Source organism: Trachypithecus francoisi, unplaced genomic scaffold (assembly GCF_009764315.1).
Source record: "Trachypithecus francoisi isolate TF-2019V2 unplaced genomic scaffold, Tfra_2.0 Contig00144, whole genome shotgun sequence".
NCBI lineage: Eukaryota > Metazoa > Chordata > Mammalia > Primates > Cercopithecidae > Trachypithecus > Trachypithecus francoisi.
Genome location: NW_022680492.1, coordinates 130,706 through 150,395, shown reverse-complemented (window position 1 = coordinate 150,395; position 19,690 = coordinate 130,706). Strand labels below are relative to the sequence as shown.

General features: G+C 38.5%; 1 protein-coding gene across 1 annotated transcript in view; it reads left to right on the top strand.

Annotated features, from left to right (window-relative positions):
- The window catches only part of THOC2 (THO complex 2), a 120,640-nt gene that overhangs the window by 13,927 nt on the left and 87,023 nt on the right, over positions 1-19,690 (top strand). The window contains 3 exon segments of the mRNA XM_033185831.1: positions 6,728-6,786; positions 12,698-12,789; positions 16,750-16,801. Of these exon segments, the coding sequence (XP_033041722.1) occupies positions 6,728-6,786; positions 12,698-12,789; positions 16,750-16,801 (203 nt within the window).

The window sequence follows — 19,690 nt, the reverse complement described above, 5'->3', positions numbered from 1 at the left end:
CCTCCCACCTCAGCCTCCCAAGTAGCTGGGACTATAGGCCTGCACCACCATGCCTGGCTAGTTTTTGTTTATTTTTTGTGGAGATGAGGTCTCTTTGTTACCCAGACTTATTTGTTTTTTATTTTTATTTTTTGTTTTTGAGATAGCATTTTGCTTTGTTGCCCAGGCTGGAGTGCTGTAGTGAAATCGTAGCTCATCATAACCTGGAAATCCTGGACTCAAGCAATCCTCCCACTTCAGCCTCCCGAGTAGCTAGGACTCACACCACAATGCCTATTTCTTTTTCTTTTTTTTTTTGTAGAGACAGAGTCTTGCTATGTTGTTCAGTCTGATCTCCGACTGACCTCAACAAATGTTCTGCCTCGGCCTTGCAAATTGCTGAAATTACAGGCATGGGCCACTGTGCCTGGCTGGCATCACCATTTTCTTTTATTTTGAGAATATGTTTAATTTTAAAATTTTTATTTTTGAGACAGAGTCTCACTCTGTTGCCCAGGCTGGAGTGCAGTGGTGTGATCTCAGCTCACTGCCAGCTCTGCCTCCTGGGTTCACGCCATTCTCCTGCCTCAGCCTCCTCAGTAGCTGGGATTACAGGCGCCCGCCACCACACGGGCTAATTTTTTGTATTTTTTAGTAGAGATGGGGTTTCACCGTGTTAGCCAGGATGATGTCGCTCTCCTGACCTCGTGATCTGCCCGTCTCAGCCTGCCAAAGTGCTGGGATTACAGGCGTGAGCCACTGCGCCTGGCCCCTTGACTTCTTTATATATTTTGCATATTAAGCCCATATTTGATGTTTGGCTTGCAAGTATTTTCTCCGAATCCATAGGTTGTCTCCATCACACTGTTAATTGTTTCCTTTCCTGTATAGAAACTTTTTTTTTTTTTTGAGACAGAGTCTCGCTTTGTTGCTCAGGCTGGAGTGTGGTGGCGCGATCTTGGCTTGCTGCAATCTCTGCCTCCTGGGTCCAAGCGATTCTCCTGCCTCAGCCTCCTGAGTAGCTGGGATTACAGGCATGCGCCACCATGCCCGGATAATTTTTGTATTTTTGGTAGAGAAGGATTTCTCCATGTTGGTCAGGCTTGTCTTGAACTTCTGACCTCAGGTTATCTGCCCACCTTGGCCTCCCAGAGTGCTGGGATTATAAGTATGAGCCACTGCACCTGGCCTCCTGCGTAGAAACTTTTTTTGTTTGATGTAATCCCATTTGTCTATTTTTGCTTTAATCACTTGAGCTTTTGGGTTCAAATCTAAAAATTGTAGCCCAGACCAATGTTGTGTAACTCTTCCCCTATTTTTTCTTTTAGGATTTTTATAGTTTCAGGTCTTATGTTTAAGTCTTTAATTCATTTTGAGTTGGTTTTTGTATATGGTGTGAAGTAAGTGTCCAGTTTCATTGTTCTGTATGTGGATATTAAGTTTTACCAGCATTCTTTATTGAAGAGACTGCCTTTTTCCCCATAATGTGTTCTTGGTACCCTTTGTTGAAAATTGACTATAAATGCATGGATTAATATCTGGGCTCTCTATTCTGTTCCATTAGTTGATGTGTCTATTTTTATGCCAGTGCCATGCTGTTTTAATTACCCTAGTTTTGTAATATATAGTTGACTGGCCTTACATGTAGTTGGTTGGCTGCATCCACAGATTCAACCAACAACAAATCAAAAGCTGTGGATATGGAGGGCTGACTGTGTTTTCTGTCTACAGTTGGTTGAATCTGCAGACGCGGAACCTGCGGACACAGAAGAATGACTGTATATATGCCATATATAAGGGACTTTTGAGCATCTGTGAATTTGGTGTGTGTGGCAGATGGTCCTGGAACCAATCCCCCTTGGATACAGAGGGCCAACTGTAGCTTGAAGTCAAATAGTGGGATACTTCTAGCTTTTTTCTTTTTGTTCAAGACTGCCTTGGCTGCTATTCATTTTTTTTCCGGTTCCATATAAATTTTAGGATTTTTCTGTTTCTGTGAAAAATGTCATTGGTGTTTTGATAGAGATTGCATTGAGTCTTTATATTTCTTTGGGTAGCAAGGACATTTAAACAATCTTAATTATTCTAATCAATGAACATGGAATATCTTTTCATTTATTTGTCATCTTCAGTTTCTTTCATCAGCATTTGATAGTTTGTGGTGTATAGATCTTTCACCTCCTTGGTTAAATTTATTCCTAAGTATTTTATTTTTTGTAGCTATTTTATTTTTATTATTATTTTTCTCTTTTTGCCATTCTTGCAATGCTATAATATAGCTATTTTAAATGGAATTAAAAATTTTTTTCAGGTAGTTCATTGTTAGCATATAGAAGCACTACCTATTTTTGTGTGTTGATTTTTATATCCTGTAACTTAACCCTATTTATTATTTCTTTTTTTTAATGTTTTTTTGCCTGAATGGATACACCATATTTATTTCTAACAACTTTATGGTGTAGTCATTAGGATTTTCTAAATATAAGATCATTTTGTCAGCAGAGACAATTTCACTTTTCTTGTTTGGATAACTTTCATTTCTTCTTTTTGCCCAATTGCTCTGGCAAGGACTTTTAGTACTCTGTTGAATAGACATGGAGAGAGTGGGCATGTACCTGATCTTAGAGGAAAAACCTTCAACTTTTCACCATTGAATATAATGTTAGCTGTGGGCTTGTTATTTATGGCCTTTTGTGTGTGTGTGTTGAGGAACATTCATTCTATAGTTAGTATGTATATTTATTTGATACGGAGTCTTGCTCTGTCACCCAGGCTAGTTAATTGTTGAGAGTTTTATCATAAAAGGGTATTGAATTTTGTCAAATGCTTTTTTGGCATCTAAGGAGATGATCAAGTGATTTTAATCCTTCATTTTGTTAATGTAATGTGTCACATTTAGTGTATGTTGTACCATCCTTGCTTCCCAGGGATAAATCCATTGTGATCATGGTGAATGATCCTTTTAATGTGCTGTTAAATTCCGTTTGCTGGTGTTTGTTGAGGATTTTTTCATCTGTGTTTATAAGAGGCATTGACGTGTAATTTTCTTTTCTTGTAATGTTTTTGTTTGGCTCTGGTATTATGGTGTACTAGCCTCTTATATTCCTTTTTGTTTCTGTGTAATTGGTTGTAATGTTTTTTCTTTTGTTTCTAATTTTGTTTGCATTTTCTTTTTCTTTATTAAATGTCTAGCTAAAGATTTGTCTGTTTTGTTAATCTTTTTAAAAAAACAACTTTTAATTTTATTGATTTTTTTCTTTTTTTTTTTGAGATAAGTTCTCACTTTGTCACCCAGGCTGGAGTGCAGTGGCACTATCTTGGCTCACTGCAGCCTTGACATCCTGGGCTCAAGTGATCCTCCCACCTCAGCCCCTCAAGTAGCTGGGACTACAGGTGTGGGCCACCATGCCCAACTAATTTTTTGTATTTTTTTTGTAGAGACAAGGTTTTGCCATGCTGCCCGGGCTGGTCTTGAACTCCTGAGCTCAAGCTATCTGCCTGCCTCAGCCTCTCAAAGTGCTAGGATTACAAGCGTGAGCCACCGTACCCGGCTGATTTTTTTTTTCTTTTTTAATTCTCTATTTCAGTTGTTTCTGCCCTAATTTTTATTATTTCCTTCCTTCTATTAACTTTGGACTTAGTTTATTCTTCTTTTTCTAGTTCCTTGAAGTTTTGAGTTAGGTGGTTTATTTGAGATTTTTTTAAAAAAAGGCATTGATAGTCCCGGCTTGATGGCTCACGCCTGTATTCCCAGAACTTTGTTGGGCTGAGGTAGGCAGATTGCTTGAGCCCAGGAGTTTGAGACCAGCCTGGGTGACATGGTGCAACCCATCTCTTCAAAATACACAAAATTAGCTGGGCATGGTGGCATGCACCTGTGGTCCCACCTAATGGGGTGTTGGGGGTGGGTGCTGAGGCTGAGGTGGGAGGATCACTTGAGCCCAGAAGATCGAGGCTGCAGTGAGCCAAGATTTTGCCTTTGCAGTCCAGCCTGGGAGATAGAATGAGATACTGTGTAAAAAAAAAAAAAAAAAAAAAAAATATTGCTACAAATTTCCTCTTTTGAACTGCTTTTGCTTTATCTCATAAATTTTGGTATTTATGTTTTCATTTTCATTTGTCTCAAGATAATTCCTAATTTCCTTCTTGATTTTGTTCTTTGATTCTTTGGTTGTTCAAGAATGTGTTTAATTTCTACATATTTGTGAACTTTGCAGTTTTCTTTCTGGTATTGATACCTAGTTTTATTCCATTGTGTTTGGAAAAGATACTTGGTATGATTTCTGTCTTTTAAAATGTGTTTTTTTTTTTGTGATATCTAATGTGATCAGAAGGTTAGATCACATGTTAGAGCCTGGAAAAAGTTTGTGTGTGCTTGAGAAGAATGTAGTCTCTTTATCTTGGGTGGCATGTTATGGATAGGTCCGTTAAATCCATTTGGTCTGTAGTATTATTCAAGTCTTCTGTTTCCTTACTGATCTTTTGTCTAGATATTCTATGGAAAGTAGTGTATTGAAATTCCCTACTATTACTGTGTTGATGTCTATTTATTTCTTCAGCTCTGTGTCACATATATTCATATGCTTTTGTCCTCTGATGTGGTATGTGTATATATTTATAATTGTTATATTTTCAAAGTATATTTTGTCTAATATAAGCATATCCACCCCTGTTCTCTCTTGGCTAACATTTGAATGGAGTATCTTTATCCATCCTTTCACTTTCAGCCTGTCTGTGTCCTTAAATTTAAAACAAGTTTCTTGTAGACAGCATACAGCTTTAAAAAAAAAATAGCTTGTCTTAAAAAATATCAATTTAGATACTTTGTCTTTTGAATGTGGAGTTAGATGTTACATTTAAGGTAATTAATTACTGACAGGAAAGGACTTACTACTGCCATTTTGTTAATTGTTTTTCTGTCTTGTAGCTCTTCTGTTCCTCTTTTCCTCCCTTGTACTCTTCTTTTATATTTTATTTTATTTTATTTTTTTTGAGGCGGAGTCTCTGTCGCCCGGGCTGGAGTGCAGTGGCCGGATCTCAGCTCACTGCAAGCTCCGCCTCCCAGGTTTATGCCATTCTCCTGCCTCAGCCTCTGGAGTAGCTGGGACTACAGGCGCCCGCCACCTCGCCCGGCTAGTTTTTGTATTTTTAGTAGAGACGGGGTTTCACCGTGTTAGCCAGGATGGTCTCGATCTCCTGACCTTGTGATCCGCCCGTCTCGGCCTCCCAAAGTGCTGGGATTACAGGCTTGAGCCACCGCGCCCGGCCTATATTTTATTATATTTTTCCTTGCAATTGTTTGTTCAAGAGATTGGGTCACTCTCTGTTAGATTTTCCCACAGTTTGAATTTTGGTGACTGTATCCCTATGGTATCTCTTAACATATTCCTCTGTGGTCTTTTTCTGTAAATTGGTAGTTGGATCTAGATGACTTGATCAGATTTTGATTTACACTTTTTCCCCCCCCAAAGACAATTTCATAGGTGGGTGATGCTTTCTTTTCTTTTTTCCCTTGTTTTTCTTTTTTCTTTTTTTTTCTGTTGCCCAGGCTGGAGTACAGTGGAGTGAGCAGTCATGGTTCACTGCAGCCTCAATTTCCTGGGTTCAGATGATTTTTTCACCCCAGCCTCCCGAGTAGCTAGGAGTGCAAGCGTGAGCCACCATGCCAGGCTAATTTTTGTATTTTTTGTTGAGACAGGGTTTTATCATGTTTCCCAGGCTGGTCTTGACCTCTGGGCTCAAGCTATCTGCCTGTCGTGGCCTCCCAAAGTGCTGGGATTACAGGTGTAAGCCACCATGCCCAACCTGCATGGTGTTTTCTTTCATCAGAATCTGGAGGCACATAATGTTTCATAGTCTCTTTTCTTTTCTTTCTTTCTTTCTTTTTTTTGTAGAGACGGAGTCTTGCTCTGTTGCCAGGCTGCAGTGCAGTGGCACAATCTTGGCTCACTCTGCCTCCTGGATTCAAGCAATTCTCTTGCCTCAGCCTCCCTAGTAGCTGGGACTACAGGTGCATGCCACCACGCCCGACTAATTTCTTTTGTATTTTAGTGAAGACGGAGTTTCATTGTGTTGCCCAAGCTGGTCTTGAACTCCAGAGCTCAGGCAATCCTCCCGCCTTGGCCTCCCAAAGTGCTAGGATTATAGGTGTGAGCCACTGTGCCTGGCCTCTTTTTGTAATGTGAGCAGCCATTGGTAGATGCCTAGATTCTGTAATTTTTTTTTTTTTTGAGACGGAGTCTCGCTCTGTTGCCCAGGCTGGAGTGCAGTGGCGTGATCTCGGTTCACTGCAAGCTCTGCCTCCTGGGTTCACGCCATTTTCCTGCCTCAGCCTCCCGAGTAGCTGGGACTACAGGCGCCCGCAACCACGCCTGGCTAGTTTTTTTGTATTTTTAGTAGAGACGGGGTTTCACCGTGTTCGCCAGGATTTTCTCAATCCCCTGACCTCGTGATCCGCCCGTCTCGGCCTCCCAAAGTGCTGAGATTACAGGCGTGAGCCACCGCACCTGGCCTAGATTCTGTAATTAATTAGGGATCTTAAAATGGTGATATTCTAATTTCATAATTCCTTCCTTATTACTACAGAGATAGTTTTAATCTTCTATGAGTTACCAGTGGTACAGTTTGTATATGAAAGGCAGAATAAATGCCTGGTTAAAATTTTTTTTTACTTGCCAGTTGATATAATTTGCTCTATAAGCATCATCTCATGGTGGAAATGAAATACATGTTTTCTATTTTATTCTAGTTTGCATTTATGTCGGATCCTCAGTGAAAATAAAAGCCATGATAGTTCGACGTATAGAGGTAAGATTTTTAAAAGTATCTTAGTTATTTTTGGCTTGATTAAAATTAGTAACTGTCTGCTTTCTATTCATTGTTAGGTATGAAAACAAAAGGTGTAAGATAGTTCACATTACATAAAGGTTTTACATGGTTATATTATAGTCAGGATTAAAACTGTAATTACAGTAAGACTGTATCTCTGTATACCGATGTTATTTGACCTGCATTATAATGATATGATATTGCTTGACTTTTGTAATTGGGGCTTGGTATATTTAGCTAAATTTCAGCAGTTGTTAGCTGTATCAATCATAAATATGACAGAAAAGATAGCATGGAAAGAAAAAATTGTTCTGATCTTATTTGCACTAGAAAATTTCCAGAAACTGAGGTTCAGTGTTTTTACTAAAGCTGGTTATGTTTAGGTGGTGTCTGGGGATCTTGTTAAAGGCAGTTGTCATGGAAAACATTCAAAGGAGTTGTTTACTGCATATCACAGATATAATTATTAAATAAAATATTATATAATTAAATAGTATATATTATATTTTTCCAGTATCTTTAGTTTCAAAGGATTTTACTATTTAACGTTTTATTAATTTAAAATTAGACATGTGGATTGGCAAAGGAGGGACAAAACTAAAAGCGATTGTGTCTATTAAGTGTAAAGCATTTACATTTGTAGTATTGTTGGGGGTAAAACCCACAGTATTTTTTTAAATCAGAAAATACATTTTTATAACTGATATTCTATTTGAAGGCAAAAGCATTAGATAAAATGTATTAAGGTCATTTAAATTATGCTTTTGTGAATAGAAGATTAAGAACAGAATTTTACATATATATATGCTTATTTTTGTTCCACCAAAAATTATAACTTTCATAAGAGAGAATATGCTTTCTTTTTTTTTTCTTTCTTTCTTTCTTTCTTTTTTTTTTTTTTAAAGGAGACAGGGTCTCTTTCCATTGCCCAGGCTGTAATGCAGTGGTGGTGTAATCATAGCTCACTGCAGCTTCAAACTCCTGGGCTCAAGCGATCCTGCCACTTCAGATTCCCAAGTAGCTGGGACTGCAAGTGTGCAACACCACTCCTTGCTTATTTATTTATTTGTTGTTTGAGATGGAGTTTCACTCTTGTTGCCCAGGCTGGAGTGCAATGGTGCAATCTCGGCTCACTGCAACCTCTGCCTCCTGGGTTCAAGCGATTCTCTTGCCTCAGCCTCCTGAGTAGCTGGGATTACAGGCATGTGACACCATGCCTGGCTAATTTTGTATTTTTAGTAGAGATGGGGTTTCACCATGTTGGTCAGGCTGGTCTCGAACTCCTGACTTCAGGTGATCCTCCCGCCTCGGCCTCCCAAAGTTCTGGGATTCCAGGTGTGAACCACCGTGCCCAGCCTTATTTTTTTAATTTATTTTTTGTAGAGATGAGGTATCTTGCTCTATTGCCCAGGCTGGTCTCATATTCTTGGCCTCAAGCAGTCCTTTCGCCTCAGGCTCCCAAATTGTTGGGATTACTGTCATGAGCCACCTTGCATAGCTGAGGATATACTTTTTAAAGAACATTTGGGCCGGGTGTGGTGGCTCACGCCTGTAATCCTAGCACTTTGGGAAGCTGAGGTAGGTAGATCACTTGAGGTCAGGAGTTCGAGACCAGCCTGGCCAATATGGTGAAACTCCATCTCTACCAAAAACAAACAAACAAACAAACAAACAAACAAACAAAATAGCTGCGTGTGGTGGCATGCGCTTGTAATCCCAGCTACTCAGGAGGCTGAGGTACGAGAATCGCTTGAACCCGGGAGGCAGAAGTTGTAGTGAGCCAAGATCACACCACTGCACTCCAGCCTGGGTGACAGAGTGGACCTTGTCTCATAAAAAGAACATTTGGATGTGTGAGTGAAAAATGTTTTTTTTAACAAATGAAAAAGCCATTTTTTACCCTGTCATATGGGTAAGACCTGTTTTAAGAGTTAACATTCCTAGCCTGCCATCCCCAAATTATTTTCTTGTTTATCCTGCTTATAAAATTGCATGATCACTCAAAAGATTTTTGAGGTTGATAGACAGTAATGTATTCTTGTTTAAGTTAGTTGACTGTCTGAAGCGTAAGAATGTACAGAAAGACTCCTTTCTAAAAATACTTGGGTACTTTATCTTTTTTCTTCCCCGTGTTTAAAATCAGTTTTTAACATCTCAGTTAACTTTGATCTTGTTTAATAGAAACATTAGGTGGATAAAATAGAAGAATTTTCAATAAATGATAGTGTAAATAGTATAACAATGTGACTCTGGGTCTTTAATAACTATTAGATTATTGTTTATTTGCATGGTTCTGATTCACATGTGAAACCAGAAATAGTTATGAGTGTGGCCGTATTGGCAGAATTGCCAGTGCTCTCCTTCTCTTACCCTTACCTGTTTCCTTAACACATATACTCCTTGGCTGATCTCTGTCAACAGTCAGGCTTTGGTTTGAGGGGCTCCAGTTTGTTGTCCTAGCAGGAAACTGACTGAATGTCATTCCTTCAGAATCTGTTTTCTGTCTTAGGGATTTGAGTTTGGGCAGTGTTCCCTCTGACCTTTCTCATTCTGCCCTTCCTTTGAATTAATTTCATTTCAGGCAGGCAGTTTCCCTTGCACACACTGCTTCTCCTTGTTTCTTTTATGAATCACCTTCCCCCCACCCCAACCACTGCCAATGAAACAACACTGTAAGGATGGCTAATAAACATGAGTAATTGGGGTACAGTGTGATATTTTGATATGTGTATATAATGTGTAATGATCAAATTAGTGTAATTAGTGTATCACCTCAAACATTTACCATTTCTTTGTTGGGAAAATTCAAAATCCTTTCTAGCTATTTGAAAATAAACAGTACATTATTGTTTAAAAAAAAAACATGAGTAGTAGTAGTAATATTATTAGACATAACCAAGAATTGGTGTCTTCAGCATTCAAACCCTGCAAAAACTAAGAATCTCTTTTTTTTTTTTTTTTTTTTTGAGACGGAGTCTCGCTCTGTCGCCCGGACTGAAGTGTAGTGGCCGATCTCAGCTCACTGCAAGCTCCGCCTTCCGGGTTTTACGCCATTCTCCTGCCTCAGCCTCCCGAGGAGCTGGGACTACAGGCGCCCGCCACCTCGCCCGGCTAGTTTTGTATTTTTTAGTAGAGAAAGGGTTTCACCGTGTTAGCCAGGATGGTCTCGATCTCCTGACCTCGTGATCCGCCCGTCTCGGCCTCCCAAAGTGCTGGGATTACAGGCTTGAGCCACCGCGCCCAGCCAGAATCTCTTTTTTTTAATTTTTTTTTTTTTTGAGACAGAGTCTTGCTCTGTTGCCCGGGCTGGAGTGCAGTGGCGCAATCTCGGCTCACTGCAAGCTCCGCCTCCTGGGTTCACGCCATTCTCCTGCCTCAGCCTCCCAAGTAGCTGGGACTACAGGCGCCCGCCAGCACGCCCGGCTAATTTTTTGTATTTTTTAGTAGAGACGGGGTTTCACCATGTTAGCCAGGATGGTCTCGATCTCCTGACCTTGTGATCCGCCTGCCTCAGCCTCCCAAAGTGCTGGGATTACAGGTGTAGCTACCGTGCCCGGCCTCTGGTGGCCATTCTTAAAACTACTCTTTCTGAAGTGTTAGCGTTAAGATAAAATATTTTATTGAATTTTTTTGTGGATAACTATAAGGGTTTTAAGTTTTCCTCCTCATTGTAAATGTAAAGTTTTTCACCTGCAATATAGATTTTATAGGTTTCTGTGGAACTAGCCTGATAGTTTTAAACCACCTCTTACAGTTTCTATGGATAAAACACAATAGGAGTTCCCAGCCATTTTTAAATAGGCATTTAGAAAACTCGTGAATTAGGCCAGGCGTGGTGGCTCACGCGTATAATCCCAGCACTTTGGGAGACCACAGCTGGCAGACCACTTGAGGTCAGGAGTTCAAGACCAGCTTGGTCAACATGGTGAAACCCTGTCTCTACCAAAAATATAAAAATTAGCTGGGCTTGGTGGCGGACACCTGTAATTGCAGTCACTCGGGAGGCTGAGGCTGGAGAAGCGCTTGAATCCAGGAGGCAGAGGTTGCAGTGAGCCAGGATTGCGCCACTGTACCCCAGCCTGGAGAGCGAGACTATGTCTCAAAAGAAAAAAGAAAACTTGTGATTTGAGAACTATCGTTGCTGCTGTGTGGATTACAGTATGATTGTTTTTATGTCACTTTAGTGTCAGCAAAATGACCCAGGTCACTTGTTCTCTATTTTAATCTCCTTCTGTGATTAAGATTAGACTTCCCTTGTTCGCTATGAGTACCAGAGGACATATTCTCATGGGACCTTAGTTTTTGATAATTGGCTATTTTGTTCCTTTGATTGCTTTAAAAAAAAAAACCACCTTAATTGTCTGGAAAATTTTAAATAAGTGTTATTTGTTTGTTGTAAAGCGTTTTATTCATGGAAATACAAAGCATGAAGTTGACCTCTTATACCTGTGATACCAAAAAATAGAAATTTTTTCCTTTGTTTTTATATTGTTTATTTAAAACACAATGATGATATAGTTGTAAAATAGGCAGAATATATTTAATAAATAATTCTTCATAAATGCTTGGAATAATTATTAGCAATAGCAAATAGCAATAGCAAGTGATTTAATGAACAAGTTAATTTTACTGCAAAATAGTATTTCATTAAGGGGTGATTTATATACATTTTGATTTCTATTATGTTCTTTTTTGTGGCTAGGAGTCATAGCAGGGGAGAAGTTTTTTTTTAAATTTTATTTTTTATTTTTGAGACAGTGGTGCTATCACAACTAATTGCAACTTCCATCTCCTGGGCTCAAGTTCCCACCTCAGCCTCCCGAGTAGCTGGCATAACAGGTGCACGCCACCACACCTGGCTAATTTTTTTTCTTTTTTTAGTAGAGATGAGGTCTCCCTATGTTGCCCAGGCTGGCTTCGATCTCCTAGGCTCAAGCCATCCTCCTGCCTTGGCCCCACAAAGTGCTGGGATTATAGGTGTGAGCCACTGCACCTGGCTAAGAAGATTTTTAAAGTATTTGATTTTTTAACTTGCTGTTTGGTTCTGAAAAAAATTTGATTCTGCTCAAAAGTAGATTATAAATAGACTTTATTTTACATTAGCATCTTTAAAGCTTCTTGTTTAACTACTTTTTCATGATTGGAAGGAGGTAGAGTTTTTAGTACATGGGACTTAAAAAAAAAGATGACCAGAAGGAGGTGTTCACCTGGCCACTAACTACCCATTCCAAAACCAAAATATCTTTCTTCAGGAAAGGGGACTGTGGTAATTAATAGTGAATGGTACTACTTGTGGTTGACAGTTGTAGAACTACCATTTTATACATGTATTTTTTGTTTGATTTTTATGGGACAAAGAGATTTAGATTTGGGGAGAAACTTCTCTCACTCTAGGGTATGGTTAAAACTCGGTAGTATATTTACTGCTACTTTTTATCTGTTGTCACTATAGCCCTGAGATTGAATTGAGAATATATCCGAAGACTACTAGTGAGGAGAATTATTGGTTTAAATCCACTTGCTAGAGTTCATTGAAAATAATTAGAGAGACTTGAGTAGCATGAAAAAATGCTTTAAAAGTGTTCTGGGGGGAATCAGAATGCTATATGATGTGCATGGTGAATTTAAATATGTAAAATCTGTAGACATACAGAAAAAACTGGAAAGGAATGCTCAAGCTGTAGTTATAGTAGTGGAGAGATGGTTAACATTTTTCTAACCTTTTAATTTTATGTTTTTGTGAAAAAGAAAAAAGTACTAGAGGAAAAGCATTAGAATTATATTTTTTCATTATTGATGTTTATAATAATTCTGAGAAGTAGGAATATATAGATTTACTTTTCATGTTCAAGAGACTATATCCTTACATTATTTCTCTTATGTTCAACAGATTTCCAGCAAGCTCTCTATGAGTTGTCATATCATGTAATTAAAGGAAATCTAAAGCATGAACAGGCATCTAGTGTTCTTAATGACATTAGTGTAAGTATGTATATACATGTTTTAAGTTAATAGTTGTTATATATCTTTTGCTTTGACATAAAGATCCCTGAAGTTTATAACTTGTGTTTTATTCAAAATTATAGTAGTGGATGGATTTTTAAAATTTTCTTTTTTTTTCTTTTTCCCCTCAAAACTATGGAAGGGAATAGTGGATGTTTTAAGGTGATATTGTTAAGCCATTTTTGCCAGACAGGAACACAGATAGTTTAACCTTTTTATCTGGTTGTTAGTAAAGTAGGAAATATCAGGTAAGCTGGTAGGGGGGAAAAAAAAAGCCTGTGCTGTAATGAAATTAAGGTATCCATGGGTGGGGGTAGGGGAGAGGGATAGCATTAGGAGATATACCTAATGTAAATGATGAGTTAATGGGTGCAGCACACCAACATGGCACATGTATACATATGTAACAAACCTGCACGTTGTGCACATGTATCCTAGAACTTAAAGTATAATTAAAAAAAAAAAGAAATTAAGGGATCCTTAATTAAAAACGCCACTCTAAAAACATAAATTGGCGGCCGGGCGCGGTGGCTCAAGCTTGTAATCCCAGCACTTTGGGAGGCCGAGACGGGCGGATCACGAGGTCAGGAGATCGAGACCATCCTGGCTAACACGGCGAAACCCCGTCTCTACTAAAAAATACAAAAAACTAGCTGGGCGAGGTGGCGGGCGCCTGTAGTCCCAGCTACCTGGGAGGCTGAGGCAGGAGAATGGCGTAAACCCGGGAGGCGGAGCTTGCAGTGAGCTGAGATCCAGCCCCTGCACTCCAGCCTGGGCGACAGAGCCAGACTCCGTCTCAAAAAAAAAAAAAAAAAAAAACTACATAAATTGGCTAAAATATTTTTCTCTCAATGTGTCATTTTTTTGTTTGTAATTATGTTTAGAAATTAATATATTTTAAAAATTGAGGATTAAACTATTTTATATTGCTATGCTTGGCTCTAACATTCACTTGGTGCCAGTTTTCATTTACTTACGGTTTAAAAAAAATGACTAGATTAAAAAAACCCTTTTACATGGTTCTTCTGTTTCACTCTTTCATTGGAGAATTTAAGTTAGATTCAGACCAAATGTTTTTCATGGTGGTTTGGCATTTGAATTGGAAGATGGGCTTTCACATTGTAAACCAGTAGTTAAGCTTGAGGTTTTATGAGTGGTGTGCTGTTCTTTTATTATTAGCTGGTTTTTAAACTTGTATATGAATAAAATTATCTTGTGTGTATATATCTATATATACATTTATAATGAACTTGTATATAAATAAAATTCAGAATAGCTTTTATAATAGGTTTTATTAAGGTGTGGGAATTGAAGCTTCTTGGTGTCAATCTGAACTTCTCTTACTGTGTTTCTTTAATCTTCTGTAGCCTTTTTTTCTGTCAGGGGAGGTAATATTTGTATGTTTTTTGTGCTTTCCCAGGGATAGTCTTAAGGAAATTCTAACTTTAGCCGTTGTGATTTCCACCCCATATTAGGGTGTATTTGAGCAGTAGGAATTCAGTGAGTTTCCCTTTTGTCTCTAAATTATCTCCAACTGATAACAACAGCATTAGTTCATGTTGGAGTAGTCTATTTCCTTTTTTTTTTTTAACGTCAAAAATATTCAGTTGCTGCCAATCTTTCTTTTTTTTTTTTGAGACGGAGTCTCACTCTGTCGCCCAGGCTGGAGTGCAGTGGCGTGATCTCAGCTCACTGCAAGCTCCGCTTCCCGGGTTCACGCCATTCTCCTATCTCAGCCTCCCGAGTAGCTGGGACTACAGGCGTCCGCCACCTCGCCCGGCTAGTTTTTTTTTGTGTTTTTTAGTAGAGACGGGGTTTCACCGTGTTAGCCAGGATGGTCTCGATCTCCTGACCTCGTGATCCGCCCGTCTCGGCCTCCCAAAGTGCTGGGACTACAGGCTTGAGCCACCGTGCCCGGCCGCTGCCAATCTTTCTTAAACAACTAATGTTTCATTTTTGAAAACTCTTATCTTACTCTATTTCTGATCTTCAGGTGGCCTGAGTACTTGCATTTAAATAGACGTAACCAGAGTTCAGAGCCCTTAAGAAATTTGAGGCTAAAATCTGATTGACAAGGTTATTTCGTTTTGTAAATTGAGCATTGGTATAGGTTTTAGTTTGTTTATGGGATCTGATTCTGATTCTTTTTCCATTTATTGAAAATGGATAGTTCAAGTGAATTTTATGTATGTATGTTGGTTCTTACATAGCTTCTTTCTTTTGAATACTTAATGATGTTTTTATAGATACTTCTGCAGCTTAATTGTCTTTGTCATGGCTTTCTCTTAGTCCTATACACTGTCCAGTATCTTACCCACAGAAGAGTATCTTGTGCATTTCCTTGCAGCTGCCAGATTTTTCTTTAGAATTCCTTTAGTTTCTGAAAATAGGCTAATTTTAGGGTTGCTGTACTGCCAGCAAACTGTTAACTGCAATAAGTGAACTATGATCCCTTTTAATGGAAAATAGCCCTAAAATTGAGTGTGGGAGTAGAAAGTCAAGAGACAAGTCTAGAATAATACTGAAGTTTTTATTCAGAAACAGGAGGGTCCTTTTCTTTTCTTTTCTTTTTCTTCTTTCTTTTTTTTTTTTCCCCCAAGACGGTGTCTTGCTCTGTCACCCAGGCTGGAGTGCAGTGATACAGTCTCAGCTCACTACAAACTCTGCCTCCCGGGTTCAAACAATTCTCCTGCCTCAGCCTCCCGAGTAGCTGGGATTACAGGCGCATGCCACAACACCCGGCTAATTTTTGTATTCTTAGTAGAGAAAGGGTTTCACCATGTTGGCCAGGCTGGTCTTGAACTCTTGACCTTGTGATCCGCCTGCCTTGGCCTCCTAAATTGCTAGGATTACAGGTGTGAGCCACTGTGCCTGGCCCGATTTTGGGTCATTTTCTCCAAAAGCTACAAGAGTGAATAAAGAAAATAAAGAGAATATTGAGCTCTAAAAAAGGGGAGAGGGAGGAGGAGGAATAAGGGTTGAAAAACTACCTATTGAGTACTGTGTTCACTATTTGGATGATGGATTCGATGGAAATCCAAACCCCAGCATTACAAAATATATTCATGTAACAAACCTGTACATGTACCTCCTGAAACTAAAAAACAACCCCCCCAAACCAGCTTTTAGCTTTTTAGCTGGTTTTGTATTTTCAAGATTTCTGTTTTTCTGATACCATTATTATTTTTGCATAGATCAAATGTTGACTCAGGCATGAGCACAACATTTAAGGTCTTGGGTGAAAAATGTACCATTTTTAGCAGTCTTCCTTTAGGTAGGTATGAGGTACTCTAAATTCACGTGATTTCTAAAATGAAACCTCATTGGAAAAATGTTACTCGTTTGTGCTCTTTAATATTTCCAAAGTGCTTGTTTAGGTTTCCGTTTTTTAATCAAGTTATTTCATGGTAGACATGTAAACATTTTTTGCAAACATTATCTTCCTCTTTGTTATGAAAGTTTACTTGAAGAATTTTAATATTTGTCAATATAATGATGGGGTTTTTGGTTTCTTAAAAATTTTTTTCAGCTCCACCTGGAAATCAATTTTTTTTTTTTTAAAGACAGTTTCCTCTGTTGCCCAGGCTGGAGTGCAGTGGTGCGATCTTGGCTCACTGCAGCTTCCACCTCCCAGGCTCAAATGATCCTCTCACCTCAGCCTCCTGAGTAGCTAGTGCGCCATCACGCCTGGCTAATTTTTTTTTTTTGTTTGTTTCTTTTTGTAGAGATGGGATTTCACCACGTGGTCCAGGCTGGTCTCAAACTTTTGGGCTCGAGTCTTCTGCCCTCCTTGGCCTCCCAAAGTGCTGGGATTGCAGGTGTGAGCCACTGCTCCCAGCCGTTTTTGTTTTTAAGTTTCACAGAAGAGTGTTATTATGAAACCCTAATACTTGCTGTGTGCTTTTTTGCTATTTACTGTAATTATATTTTTAAAATTAGGAATTTCGTGAGGATATGCCCTCCATTCTTGCTGATGTATTCTGCATATTAGGTAGGTATTAAGCCTTTATTTCACCTGTAATGTGCTGTTTGGTAAGTCAAATGTTTGTTAAATAAAATGTTTTAAACTAAGAATTTTACAAATGTTTCTGCAAATCTAGAAGCAAATTGATTCTTTGTAGAGAATATAGCAATATAAATCAAATGTCATAATGTTATAAACAAGCTTTAGAGGTATAATTCAGATTGTTTGAGTTTTTGACAATGTAGATTTGTATAAATTTGAGCTAAATTAAGTTATTTCAAGTTAAAAGGCCAAGTTTTCTGATATTTTGGTAACCAAATAATCTTATTTAATGCAGGTTTTCAGTGAATGATGTCAGAATCTCATACTTAGGACACTCAAGAAATACTTTGCTATTGTACTCTTTTAATTCTTCTTAATTTTAGAAAGAGCAAGAAGAGCCAAAGTAATCAAAAGTACTTTTGTTTTGAGGATGAGAAACCAGCTTTGGGAATAGCAACTTCTTTATTTTTCCAGAATAAATACGGATTCATGCAAGATTTAAAAAAAAAAAAGGAGTGTTTCTGTGACTTAGAATGAAATGTAGTGTCCCATGGCTTGGATTTAAAAAATAATGTTTATTATAATTTTTTCTCCAATTTTAGATCTAGATGAAAATAACTGAGCACAGGTTTCCCATCAGTCAGTCCTGTGCTTTCTTTTCTTTTCTTCTCTTTCTCGAGACACGGTCTTACTCTTCGACCAGGCTGGACTGCAGTGGTGTGATCTTGGCTCACTGCAGCCTCAACCTCTTGGGCTCAAGTGATCCTCCTATTTCACGCCCTGCTAATATATATATACACACACACATACACACACACACACACACTAAACATATATTTATATATAAGCAAATATATAAATATATGTATAAATATATATATATATATATATATATATATATATATATAAACAAAAAATATATATTTTGGTAGAGATTGGATTTCACCGTGTTGCCCAGGGTTGTCTGGAACTCCTGGGCTCAAACGATCTGCACACTGAAGCTTCTAAAGTGCTGGGATTATAGGCATGAGCCACTGCACTAGGCCCAGTCTTGTGCTTTCTGTTACTTTGAATCTAATAGAAGACATTGCCAAACATTATTGTATTCATTTTATTTATTTAGTTAGTTTTTAGAGGCAGAGTCTCACTATTTTGCCCAGGCGGTCTTGAATGCCTGGCTTCAAGTGATCCTCCCACCTTGGCCTTCCAAAGTGCTGGGATTATAGGTGTGAGCCACTGCATCCAGCCAATATTCACTTTAAAATAAGACATCCTCTGAGGGTTGTGAACCTGGAATGAATTGTTTTAGCTCATTAATCTTAATTCTTAGAATTAGATACATTACTTAAATGTCTTACTGAGAATTTAGAATTTGTTCTTGACAAATATAAATGCTGGTGCTTGATCCTTCAGGAAGTTTCAGATTTCATAAGTTCCCAGTAATGTTGGGAGTAGGTCAAAATGTATTGGACTGGGAGTGATAAATGAAAAGAGAAGACCGTTGATGAGATGACCACATGTCCCTGTTTTGTTTTCACTGGCTAATTATTAATAGTACCCCCTTTACTCTCAGAACTCTCCTGGTTGGATGATCGAGTATATGTTCATGCTATCTGTTGGATTGATTTAAGCCAACCAAAAAACCTTTTAAGCTAAAGTTTTTAGTGAGGCACTAAAGATATTACCTTTTTTTTTTTTTTGCAAATAAATATATCATGAAACAAATTTCAGTTAAAAATATTTTTACTATAAATTTGTAAAACTGTAAGACTGATTTGTAGGTAACATTTTGTGGAAGCTATTGTTCCTTGATAGTGTCAGGAGTATATCTTTCTTTGGGTAATCATCAATTATCAGCTTATTGGCCCTAGTAATTTCTTTATTGACTTATTAGGTTATATTTTTCCCTTCGTAGTTATTTAGTAATATGAATTATTGTTACAAGTCATTGTCTTTTACTAGTAACATGAATTCATGAAGATATTGCTTGGTTGCTCTTGGGAAATTTCTTAGCCTATCCAGTCCATTTTTTGTTTGAGATGGAGTCTTGCTCTGTCACCCACGCTGAGTTCAGTAGCACGATCTTGGCTCACTGCAACTTCTGCTTCCTGGGTTCAAGTGATTCTCCTGTCTCAGCCTCCTGAGTAGCTGGAATTACAGGCGCATGCCACCACACCTGGCTAATTTTTTTGTATTTTTAGTAGAGATGGGGTTTCACCATGTTGGCCAGGCTGGTCTCAAACTCCTGACCTCAAGTGATCTGCCCACCTAGGCCTCCCAAAGTGCTGGGATTATAGGCATGAGCCACCGTGCCCGGCCTATCCAGTCCATTTTTATAAGCAAGATTATGACAGCAAACTTGGGAAGAGGATTTCCCTCACCTGCCCCTTCATTCACCCACCCTCACCCTTGGCAGAAAAAAAATGATTAAAGTGTGACCCCAGATCAAGGCTGGGGAATAGGAGTAAGAATGTGAGCTACCTCTAATAATGATGATGATGATGACAATAATAATGATAATAATAACATTTAAGTTCTGCTTTTAGAGTACCTTCCATGTTCTAGGCATTGTGTTAAGCATTTAATTTTTATTTTAATCCTTACATCAACTCCTGTAATGGTGGTAGGTATACAGATCAGAAAAATGAGGTTCAGCGAAGCGGTGATTTTTCAAGGCACACAAGCCAGTAAGGCAGAATTTGAACCTGGGTCCCTTTGGCTCCACAGCCTGTTATCTTTTTATTATATCATGTTGTCATTCTAAATGTTAATAGTTATAAGGGAAATTAGTGCTGCACTTTCCAGGTTAAGATAGCAACTCCCCCAAGCCCACCCCGAGATGGAGTTTCACTCTTGTTGCCCAGATTGGAATGC